The sequence below is a fragment of the Acyrthosiphon pisum genome, chromosome A1, assembly GCF_005508785.2.
Source record: "Acyrthosiphon pisum isolate AL4f chromosome A1, pea_aphid_22Mar2018_4r6ur, whole genome shotgun sequence".
In the NCBI taxonomy this organism is placed as follows: Eukaryota; Metazoa; Arthropoda; class Insecta; order Hemiptera; family Aphididae; genus Acyrthosiphon; species Acyrthosiphon pisum.
Genome location: NC_042494.1, coordinates 7,327,912 through 7,339,822, shown reverse-complemented (window position 1 = coordinate 7,339,822; position 11,911 = coordinate 7,327,912). Strand labels below are relative to the sequence as shown.

General features: G+C 29.8%; 1 protein-coding gene across 1 annotated transcript; it reads left to right on the top strand.

Moving 5' to 3' along the window:
- The first annotated feature begins 2,659 nt into the window (after positions 1 to 2,659).
- Positions 2,660 to 6,195, top strand: Ak2 (adenylate kinase 2, mitochondrial). The gene is made up of 6 exons (NM_001162121.2): positions 2,660 to 2,994; positions 3,115 to 3,232; positions 4,990 to 5,108; positions 5,178 to 5,345; positions 5,456 to 5,570; positions 5,631 to 6,195. Exons 1-6 carry the CDS (start codon positions 2,887 to 2,889, stop codon positions 5,744 to 5,746), a joined length of 744 nt encoding a protein of 247 aa, NP_001155593.1. The 5' UTR covers positions 2,660 to 2,886; the 3' UTR covers positions 5,747 to 6,195.
- The last annotated feature ends 5,716 nt before the right edge of the window (positions 6,196 to 11,911 follow it).

Below are 11,911 nucleotides of genomic sequence, written 5' to 3'. Positions count from 1 at the left end.
GATTAGATTATCCGGCAATAGTGCAATACATAATGTTTTTTTGATTTTTTTCTCATATTATACTTAAATCTATTTTATTATCACTGAGTGAAGTTGTATAAAATATACTATGATATAACAGGCTATAGACGTACCCCATAGTGCATACTTTAGTACCTACCTACAAAGGAAATATCTTTGGTTTATATTATAATGTATATAGGTATGAGTATATATATAGTATGAGTGATAAATATATTATATATTTTATCAATAAATTAATATTATGATTTCTTATAATATTTTATATGTGTAAAACTTATTAGTTGTTTTTATACATCTACTTTAATCAATTGGTTAAGTATTTAACTATAATTATTAAGTTTAGACATAATATCTATATAGGTCTATCATTGTTTTTTTTTATTATTATAATCGGTTCGAGGCATCCATGGCCATTTGACGTAACATTACATTACATTATTTTATTAATATTATATTATACAGGATGAGTAAGATATACAGTTGCATACACAGATTACATTCACAAAGTTAATAATAATTATTAATAACATTGATTGAAAGTAATATAGTAGAGAACACAAAGTAAAATTATGTAACATCATGCGTAATGATATAGAGTTAAAAAAAAAGTTTCTGATGGTGTTTTATCGCATAAAACGTGAAGAAATGTGTATTTATGTCTTGAAGAAAACGTAACATACGGGGCCTGGCGTGGCGCGGTAATTGGCCGATAGCCGCAGCAGGGACTGGAGTCTGGAACTAAACCTAAAAAAACAATTCTGGAACCGGAACCGAAACTTTTATATTAATAAATAAAGTACTGGAACCAAATCAGAATTTTTAAATTAAATAGGTTCTTTTAGGCTCAAAAATAAAATAATTATATTCATCATAATTGAATGGCATTACTGTTTTGTGTATAAACTATGTATGATCATATAGGTAAGTTTTCTAATATTTATCATACTATTAATTAAACCCGCATTCCGAATAAGTATTTAAAATTATTATACTTTTCGGTACATAAATTATCTGGAACCGATACCCTTATTTTTTTTTTTATCAAAAAATATCAGAACTGAACCGGAACAGTTATTTTATTTTTGGAGAACCAATACCGGAACCGATACTGATTAATTCATAAGGTTCCAGTTCCTTGGCCGCAGTCGCTATAATGTGTTTTGCGGTTAAGCATCGTCTGGCGTTCGGGTTGACCCACTGAACTCTATATTTTTAGCGTTCCAAGTGAGCTTCGACAAATGATTAAATGAAATCTGCACTTGAAAAAACGGATGTTCAAATTCACCCAGAACCTCAGATGACTTGGAACGAGCACTTTTTATTTTTTATTTACCTCAATGTTATTTTTGCTCAATCTATTCCTTAGAGGATTGCGCCACCGCATGATTATTATAGAATTTAATTATCAATAATTAATGTGTTACAGTAGTTAAATGGTAAAAATCGTTCCAAGGCACCCTGATTGACGGTAATATATAGCAGTGTCAGCAAATTACATGAAGTTGGTTCTGCCAAACGCAAATTTGGTGTGTTCATATTTCAAAGTTGTACCCGTAGTTTGGTTTAATATGCGTAACTACTAGAGCGAGGATGTCAGACGTCCTGGTCATACAGTGGTGTTTTATTGGGTGGTGGTGGTGGTGGGGTGTTGTCAAATGTGTACCCCTCGGCCATAAAGATGTTTAATTTTAATTTTTTACGAAATCATAAAAAATGTTCGTAAATGTAAGTCACAGCTTTGTATTGGGAAAATTATGTATACACATTTTTTGTAGAAAAAAGAAATTTCAGAGGGGGGGGGGCAGAACCCTAGAACCCTACCCCTGCGTACGCCATTGATAATAGTAATACTATATTTGGTGGACGTAGTGGCCGAGCGGACTAAGGCGTCAGTTCGACGCGCCCCGTCGCCGGTTTGAACTCGGCGACGGGCGGCATTTTTCTTCGGGCAGTCACGGTGTCCGGAGAGAGAAGCCGCCATCCCCCCGGGCATAGCAGATACTTACGGGTGTTCACTTAAAAATTCTGCCAAAACAACCACAGACGAGTTCAAAACCTACAGTACCCTCCCCCACATTTCCACAGGCTAATGACCTGTTGTCGAAGCCTCAACCAAAAAAAAAAATATAATATATATATAATAATACAGTTTATTATTAACGAAACTTGGCGTGCGCTAAACGTCTGGACGTAACAATAAATAAACATTTTAAATACACACGGCGCAATTTAACTATTATTGTCTATTGTATTTAAATTTTAAATCCCAGGATAGAAATTTAGTTATTAGTTGGTAGGTACTGTAGAATGTAGATGTATAGATACTAATAAGTAATAGGTAATAAGTAATAAGTAATATTATACTATATAGAATAATTAGAACATAGATATGTAATATATCTATAGAGCTATAGAGCTATTTTCAATTTCACAAATCACAGTAGTTGTCCCTGGATCGCGATGGCGAATTCAAGTCGTTCCGACTTCAGCCGACATTCGTGCCTCGTGGTTACTCGTTTAACCTGTTATCAGATCCGTTGTTATCTCCCAAAACGGCTGATCGGCTTAACCTCACTCGGTTACGTTTCGAAAGTTGTAATAATAATAATAATACCATGTCGTAATCCAAGGTGTATTGATATCAATTGTGGTTGTAGTTGTCGTCATCATTTGCCATTATCACGCTTCACGCGGTTGCGGTCCGTTATTGCTTATTACTTATTACTTATTAGCCGCTTTGCCCGTTAGCCACACCGTACTTACGCGGATTCGTCGAGTGTCGACCGACCAGACTTAGAGTTCTGCTCGCTTACTTTCGACCCTTGGTCGTCCCGGAAGTTCATCTTCGTCCCAACACACGCCATGCCGCCCCTGGCTGCCGCCCCAAGACCGCTACCCGAAGAAGACGTCAAACTACCCGGCATCAACGCAGTCTTGCTCGGGCCACCAGGTTCGGGAAAGGGGACGCAGGTACACTTAATTTTTTTTAATGTTCTTAGGTATTTTTTTTTTTCAAACCCCTAAATGAACAAACGTTTACCTTCTTCTATTTACTTTTATTTTTATTTTACATTTTTTTGTCTTTTTCAGGCGCCAAAACTGTTGCAGAAATTTTACTCATGTCACCTATCCACAGGAGACATGTTGCGCTCCGAAGTGGCCTCCGGGTCGGAACTGGGTCAGAAGGTGAAACAAGTCATAGAATCAGGTAATTACCAACAATAGTCCTAACTGAAAATAGTCTGATACTCATGCAGTTTGATTTCATGTATTTAACAAAACTTAATTTTATTTATTTATCAAATAAGACTATGTACCTTTAAGTTGTAAAAAATAATACTTTGCATGATGTGTTTTTTACACAGCTTTTTCGGTTAATCTTATGTAACCTCAGTGTAAAAAAAAGTGGTTTAAATCTTGTTAATCATGTAATATTTTAAATATTATAGAATTAAATTAAAAATAAAATGTAGATATTTTTAAATTGCTGATCTTAAATATTTTAGTCATTAGTTATTATACTCAAACATTTAAAGAAACGTTTTATATATATACAAAATAGTAATAGGCAACTGTTATGAAAACGTCGATCACACATCTAGTTTTGTATCAATTATTTAAAAAAAATATGTATCAGTAGGTTTACCTTACATATTTAGCTACATTTTCTTTATGTAAATTGAAAGTCATATTATTAAGTATATTCTGTTCAGTTAGAACCTTTATGATGATCAGTTTTTGTGAAAGACAGTAAATCCCCACCAATGTGTGCAGTAGGAGGATGGAAAAGTTCCTTCTCAAAGTTTTTCTTTCAAAATATTCAGTAGATAAGATCTAATGTTTTTAAAAATTATAAAATAGTAAGTATACTATGTATAACTATTGTTATTTTAACTGTTAAAGGTTAAATTTTGTAGGAGTAGAATTGTATGACTAATAAACAATCTCATAAGCAATATATAATAATATATTATGCAAGTATTTTCTATAGGATTTTAAGATCAATGTACAATATTGTGTTTTATCTTTGGAGGTTTTCTTTCCTAAGCGACTCTTATTATTATTACAGGTAAATTCAAAACCTACTTACTGTTGTGTAATAGTTTTTTTTATCGTTCTGGTTACAACTATAAACTATTACAGTACATTTTTGTTTAAATATATGTTTGTACTCAACCTATATTATATTAAACACATATTATTATCATTACCATTATTATTATTTATTAAATAATAATATACATGTATTTAAAGTTTTTAAAATTATTATCATTGCTATGGATACCTTGAAACAATTATAAAATACATGGTTAGTTTAAACTGTATTAAAAATTATTTTAATAACGTTGATATATTATATATATTATATACCCATGTCTATATTATGAATTTAATAATTATAAAACTGCATTTAGAAACTAATTATAATTTATTGAAGACAAAAAATATTAGCATTGTAATTCAATTAAGGACTGGCATGGTTTATGTCACTTCATGATACTTTCTTAAATTAAAATTGCTTTAAATAAGTTTTAAATAATATAATATTAGGCTTAAATTAGAGACCCATTTATAATTTTTAAACAGGTGGTACTCATAATCTGCTATAAATAATATATATTTAACAATTATATATTGTATAAAACAATTTAATTGAGAACATAATTAATGGGAGTCATATTATGTTATCCTCAAATATGTTTCATGATGTCTATGTATTTGTTTTAATATCAAATATTTGATTTTATCTCATAAGCTTAGTTGTATTCCTTAGGTAAATGTTTTACAACTTCGTGTAGTGAAAAAAAATCATTTGATACATTTTGTTACCTATGATAAGATTGTTTAATACTTCGTTTAAATTAAGTTTTATATAAAATATTTATTCAAAATTATTCTTAGTTGTTATTATTTGATATGTATAGTAAATAATAATTTGGTTTTACTTGTTTTTTTCAATTCTAGGTAACCTGGTCAGTGATAGTCTTGTTGTTGATTTGATTGATCGAAATTTAGATAGACCAGAGTGTAGACAGGGATTCTTATTAGACGGTTTCCCAAGAACCGTACCTCAAGCCGAAAAAGTAAAAACAAAAAAAACCTAGTTATTTAAAGTAAATTAGAATACCTAATGTATTAAATTTAATTTTCAGCTGGACAATCTTTTAGAAAAACGGAAAACACAGTTGGACTCTGTGATCGAGTTTAACATTAGTGACAGTTTATTGGTACGCCGTATAACAGGACGTTTAATTCACCCTGCCAGCGGCCGATCTTATCACGATGAATTCCATCCACCAAAAGTTAATATGACAGATGATGTGAGGTTTATTTAAAATATTATATATTATATTAATAGTTTACTTTTTAAACATAGTATAACCAGGTATAGTTGTAATATTATTCCTAAAGGCTTGTCTTCAACTTTTAGATAACTGGCGAGTCATTGATTCGTCGTGCTGATGATAATGTGGATGCTCTGAAAAAGCGTCTTGAATCATATCATAAACAAACATCTCCATTGATAGATTATTATCAGAAAAAAGGTTAGTGTTAATTATTAGTTGTAATTAAAAATAAATATTTAAATTAATATGTTGTTCTAGGAATTCATTCTAAGGTTGATGCCTCTAAGAGTTCTGATGAAGTTTTCAAAATGGTAGAAGATATATTTTTGCGTTGTTCAAGTTCAGCCAATAAAGACAGAGTAATATTTGTTTGAATCATTCCAATTTTGAATTTCGTTCGATGTTTTCAAAATGTTGAATGTACAAAATCATACAGTTTTCCATTTTCTCAATAATTTTAAGAACTATAATTCTAATAAAATGATCTGAAATTGTAAATCTTTTATAATAGAAAATGGTGTAATAATGGTGTAATTTTCAGTGTTACCTTATTAACAAATAATAATTATTTTAGGTTTAATTTAAACAAAAACCAGTGATTTTGGGAAGTAAGTATGGTTATTAAATTTAACATATTTGGTGTACTTATTAAGAAGCTTTTACGGGTATAATATATAAACATTTTGTTTGATTTATTTTAATCTTATATATTATGCATTTATGCATAATATATTATGTAGGTATATGTATGTACATAAAGTACAATTAGTTTATACAAATGTAAAAATAAATTTAACATTTACCAAGGTTACCTTCATTCTCATTTAGTGACTTTTTCAGTTTATTATATTAACATCCTATTATTTTGTAGATAAAGTCTCAAATTTTTATTGGGATTGAAATGTATTTTATATAGTGAAATCTCTAAATACCTGACACTCGGTTGCTGAAATGTTGTCAGTATTTAGAGGGTTCAGATTGTAGAAAGTTTGTAGTTGGTCCTCAAGAAAATATCCGTTGTTGGAAGGTTTCACTGTATGTATATTTTTAATGCTTATAATAACTAATTATATATTTTAGGATTTTCGTTGACGTCAACAGTTGGTCCTACAAAAAATTATAATATGTTAAATGCTCTAACACATGTTTCATACCTAGCATTACTTATTTTATTAATAAGAAATGGCATTGAAAAATGAAACACACCTCTTAAGAAGATGCTACCCATGCATTTGTTGACTCTGTCTTACACACGTACAACATAGCAAAATATTTTCGTTCACTAGTTTCAATAGTGTGGTGTTAGTTTTGGTATTAGAGTGATTTGACCTATTATCATTTTTTTTAGATAATAACATCTGTGCTTATGCGCCGCTTTTATTCGATATTTCAAGCGAGATAGGAGCATTTTTATTTTTTGATATTTCACATACTCTTGCTTGAAAATGAAAATTTCGAAAAATCGGCAACACTTAAGCACATATGTTCTCACATAATGTTCTTCCTTAAAAGTTTTATTATACGTAAATTCACTCTAGTATCAAAACTAACAGCACATTATTGAAACTAGTGAACGACAATTTGCTATATCGTGCGTGTATATGACGGAGACAACAAATGTGTGGGTAGCATCCTCTTAACAATAAAACTAGCTGTAGAAATCTGAAATTATAAGTAAAATAAGAAATGGAATTAACAAGTAGATTTACCTATTATCTATTACTTAATATACACAATTTTTATTTATTATAGAACTAGCTTTATTGGCCTTGTTAATAAAGTACCTAAATATATAAATTATAGTTATCCCGCTTGGTCTTGCTTATGCCAAATTTATTATTATAATTAATTGTAAACTGTAACCACTCACAACCCTATAAATAAACAAAACATTTTTTATATTTTTGAAAAAAAAAATTATATTTAATTAATGGTTTTTAATTTTTTTTCTTTACACTTAGTTTGCATAGATGAACGTTATTAATTCTTTTGAGTCCAACTATTTAATATATTTCAAATTAGAATTTCCATGTAATCTTCTAGCCTTAGTTTAATCTAAAAAAAACATTACTATTTGGTTACTGGGCTGAATCTGTATAATAATTTTATTATATTATGTGAATAGTGAATGTTATTATTTTTACTCTACTTTGAAAATAGTGGTGTATCTAAATATTGACTATTTGTTGTGAGGGAGCTCCCCCCATATAGCGCTTATATGCCACAGCACACTCCTTGAGAAATACAAAAAGATTCATACACTTAAAAAATGGTCTTCGAGTATGTATAATACTTTCAAAAATAAGAATTTGTATTATTTCATTATTCAATAAAAAATGTGAGTGGGTATATTTGGTGAATCATAATGTGATATATAATATAAATATATGTACACATATTATAATATAATCATAATATGATTTAAAATACAGACAATTTATATTAACATTAAATTTAAATTTGTTGATTAATTATAATTGTATTTAAACATATATTTATTATTGGTAAGTAAGCCAATTATAAATAAACAAGCTTAGTAGAGAGGGGTATGGAAAATTGTACAGATTTATATGTATTGATGAATATATCATACTTACATTTATCCTTTTTAGGTAATTATAGATTGTAAATATAATATCATTGAATAACTAATTTTTACAAAAAAATTTTGAAAACTTCAATACCTAATTTAAATCAAAAAATTACTATAAAAATCTATAATAGTAGTATATTCTTATACTTATAGTACCTACTACTCCAGTGGTATAGTCATGGATTTTGTAGAAATTGAGAGGGGAAGGTCTGTAACGACTGTAACTCTCAGCCCATGCCTCTGTACTATTCCATATTAATACTGACAATTTTTGTCCTCGGACCGGTGGGCACCTAGTCTTTTGAACAAAATATGTAGTTTAATTAACATCCTTTATACATTTTTTTAAATGTGTATTGGCACTAAATATGAAAGTATTTGAAAAAAATATAATATAATAATAATTTTTTTTAAAATCGTGATATCCTCAATAAAAAAGTATGTTTAAAAATGTTTAGATACCGACAAGGCATATGCAGCTTTCCAACTTGCGTATGGTACTCGGTGGGAGCCTTCAATGGGTAGACTTGTAGCCTAGTGCTAGATTTGACAAAATTAAAGTAGGAGGAGTAGGACTGTTTACTTTAAAAAAAGTGTCCATATCATTTGTTAATCATTATTGAGCTGTTATAAATACAAGTAAACAAGTTAATATAAGACGTAATTATCGTAGATAATACTATTATACCTACTGTGCTACTGAACAGTGGCATAGACATGATTGTCTGAAAGAGTGGGGGGATCAAAAAAAGAATACGACAACTAAATGGGAGAAGAAAATCAACCACCCTCTCAAAACTTTTTATTAAGGTAATAAAAAGCCAATGGGGGGATCTGATCCCCCAGTGGCGGATTTAAGGGTTCAAAGAAAGTCGGCAAATCACAAGAGGGGTCTCCTACAAAATGTATCAGTAACATACTTACCCCCATTTCACAGAATGTAGATTATAATTAAAATGTAGCTTGACAAAAAACCATGCAAATATAAAAAAAAAATGATGCCATAAAATTATAAAGGTTTAATTTGAGTTACACACTTTTAAATTTCGTACTACACACTTCACTTTTTGTACTACACATAATTTTAGACAAAATGTACTTTTGTACACTAAAGTCTATGATAAAATTACCATTTTATATTATATAATTCACAAAAACAATAATTATGTGTGTGTATTTATTTCTGTGGGTGACGCACCGGTTGGCTAGGTTGGTGAGTGAATTGGTGGTGTGGAGGCAATCACTCGTTGCTTCTATTTATAATTTTATACTTAGTTTAATAATAATAATACTTATTTTAAATTTCAATCAATATTTTATAGCTATAGTTATAGCAATTGTATAGAAATTGTATATAGCAGTTGTAAGAAACATTGTCCTAACCCGTTAAATGTATAAACATAATAATATGAAAAACATAGTGCAAATGCATTAAATTCACAGTCCTGTTTACCACATTTTTCAATTTTTATATGTACCCACGTTGCGAATTTATCGCAAAACGGTTTCCAATAAATCATGATTTACGCTGCTGATTAAGCGTAATAAAAATATTGTTATTATACTTACAAAATTATTGTTTTTATTTTCATGCAATCATGAATTATATTATGTATTAATTTATAATTATAAATAATCTTATTTGTGATCAATGGTAGTGGGCAGAGTGTAGAATACCTAACTTAGATTTACGTAGGTATATAAATATTTACATCGATCTTTTCTACTTTATTTAATTATAATTTTTTCTACTTTTGAAGTATTCCTATATATTTAAATTATTTTATTATTAAAACAATGGTAAATTATATTCCAGTTCGAAATATATAAAATATATAAAAAATAAAATAAACTTAATAATTTAGGTGGGCCTCAGTGCACTATTTAGGAGGGGGCCCCGTTGGTATTTGCCGACTAAATTACCGTTAAATCCACCACTGTCCCCCCCCCCCTCTTGTCTAAGCCACTGATACTGACATACTGTATTAAATATATATTACTAGCTGATCCCGTGCACCTTGTTGTTCATTAAAAATACCAATGCTCTATGAATAATATGTTTTTTTATATTATAACGGTTACCTACCATAACAACAATTTTAAACCAATAATTATTATTATAATAGCTTCAAAACCCATGGCAACCATTTTTAAACAAAATTTTTCATTGGATATCTCAAAATCCTGGTTTGAGCATCACCAGAGGTAGGTCCTCTCCCTTTTTAAATTAGCCTATTTTCTCTCCAGAGGTCCTACAATCTAACTCTGTACCAAATGATCCCATGCACTTCGTTGTCCAGCAACCAATAATTATTATTATAATTGCTTCAAGACTCACGGAAACTATTTATAAATAACAATTTCCATCGGAAAACTCAAGATCCTTGTTTGAGCACCTCCCGGGGTCGGTCCTCTCCCTTTTTAAATTAGCTTATCTTCTGCCCAGAGGTCTAATCTATCTATATATAAAAATAGCTGATCCCGTGCACTTCGTTGCCCATTAAAAAGGCTAACTCGATATGAATAATATGTCTTACATATTACCATGGCAACCCGCATTTATATACAGACAGTTCCATCGGAAATCACAAAATAATATATAAATGGTTGCCATAGTAAAATGGACACAGTGACACACGCAGCCAGCCAGACATACATTCATTTATATATATATATTATATATAGATTATAGTTATGAATAATATCAAACTCAAAAGGACAATAATATGATATAATTAGGTAATTAATAGTGTCTACTGTTTAGTAATATGACATGAACCATGACTTAAATATACAAGGTTATTGCAATAGTACCCCCACTATATCATTTCAACACGTTAAAGAATTAAAATGGCAGCGTGAGGGGACGACCTATACTGGCTATGCTATATGATTATGATTATACTATGGTAATGACCGTACCTACCCTTACGCTGCCATTTTATTTTTGTTTGATAACAATTTATATGGGCTATGTGCCTATTGTACATTTAAGCCATGACATGAATATTTGTGCTACATAGCCTATATCTATGCGTGCGAATAGTAAATGATCATTATAGTATTATACTATAAAGTGTGTGTTTCCGAGAATCGCTGTAATGCCGCGCCGCTGATGTAACTCGCATGCGCACGAATATGTCCTTAAAATGAAATATATATTCTTGTTTGCATAACTACAAAACTACTAAAAGTGGTAGTAAATTGAACGTACTTCTTGAAGTTCGATTGCAATTTTGAAAAAAGTGGTTAAATTTATAAGCATCTAGATTATGCTCTTTAGGACTCACTTTTTTGATTTCAAATCAGATGTGTCCAAAGTAAATATGCACGTATGCAATTATTTCATGGGATTCTTGAAAAAAATCCGTATTTTAAGATATTAAAAATTGAAAATTGACTTCCTAAAAAGCTTAGATATTTTGTCAAATAGTTTATACATGTACCTATAAAAATTAAAATCGGACATTCTTAAGTATATTATGTAGTTTACCACCGCTTATTGGTCTAAAACGTTTGAAAAATACGTGTGCTCTGATAGTCTGACCCCCTTAAATCTTAATATTAACTACCTACTTAATACTTTATAGTTCTGTTATGAATAAGTATTATTAAACATTAGAAATAAGCAAGGATGTAATAGTTAGTAAACAATTAAGAAATGTAGTATTTATAAAACAAGTAAAATTACGGAATTGAATAATGATTGTAAATTAGAATAAACAGGTACAAATCCGAAACTGAAAGTAAGCACTTTTTATATAGGAGGGAATCCCTGGAGGGATTGTCCTAGTTAAATTTAGATATAAGGAACAGGAAGATTGAAAGACGATTAGTGGAGAATGGAGATAGTGCCATTGTCTGTATATGTTCAACTCAATAAGTTTTATAACTGAATAGAAGTGTGCTTGTTACTTAAATACATCTATGTTCAAACTCTACAAGT

Excerpts from the sequence above, each read along its gene's own strand:
- Ak2 (NM_001162121.2), top strand. The coding sequence starts at position 2,887 with ATGCCGCCCCTGGCTGCCGCCCCAAGACCGCTACCCGAAGAAGACGTC. Across the intron at positions 5,109-5,177 it reads CCGTACCTCAAGCCGAAAAA|CTGGACAATCTTTTAGAAAA; the intron begins GTAAAAACAAAA and ends TTTAATTTTCAG. Across the intron at positions 5,346-5,455 it reads AAGTTAATATGACAGATGAT|ATAACTGGCGAGTCATTGAT; the intron begins GTGAGGTTTATT and ends TTCAACTTTTAG.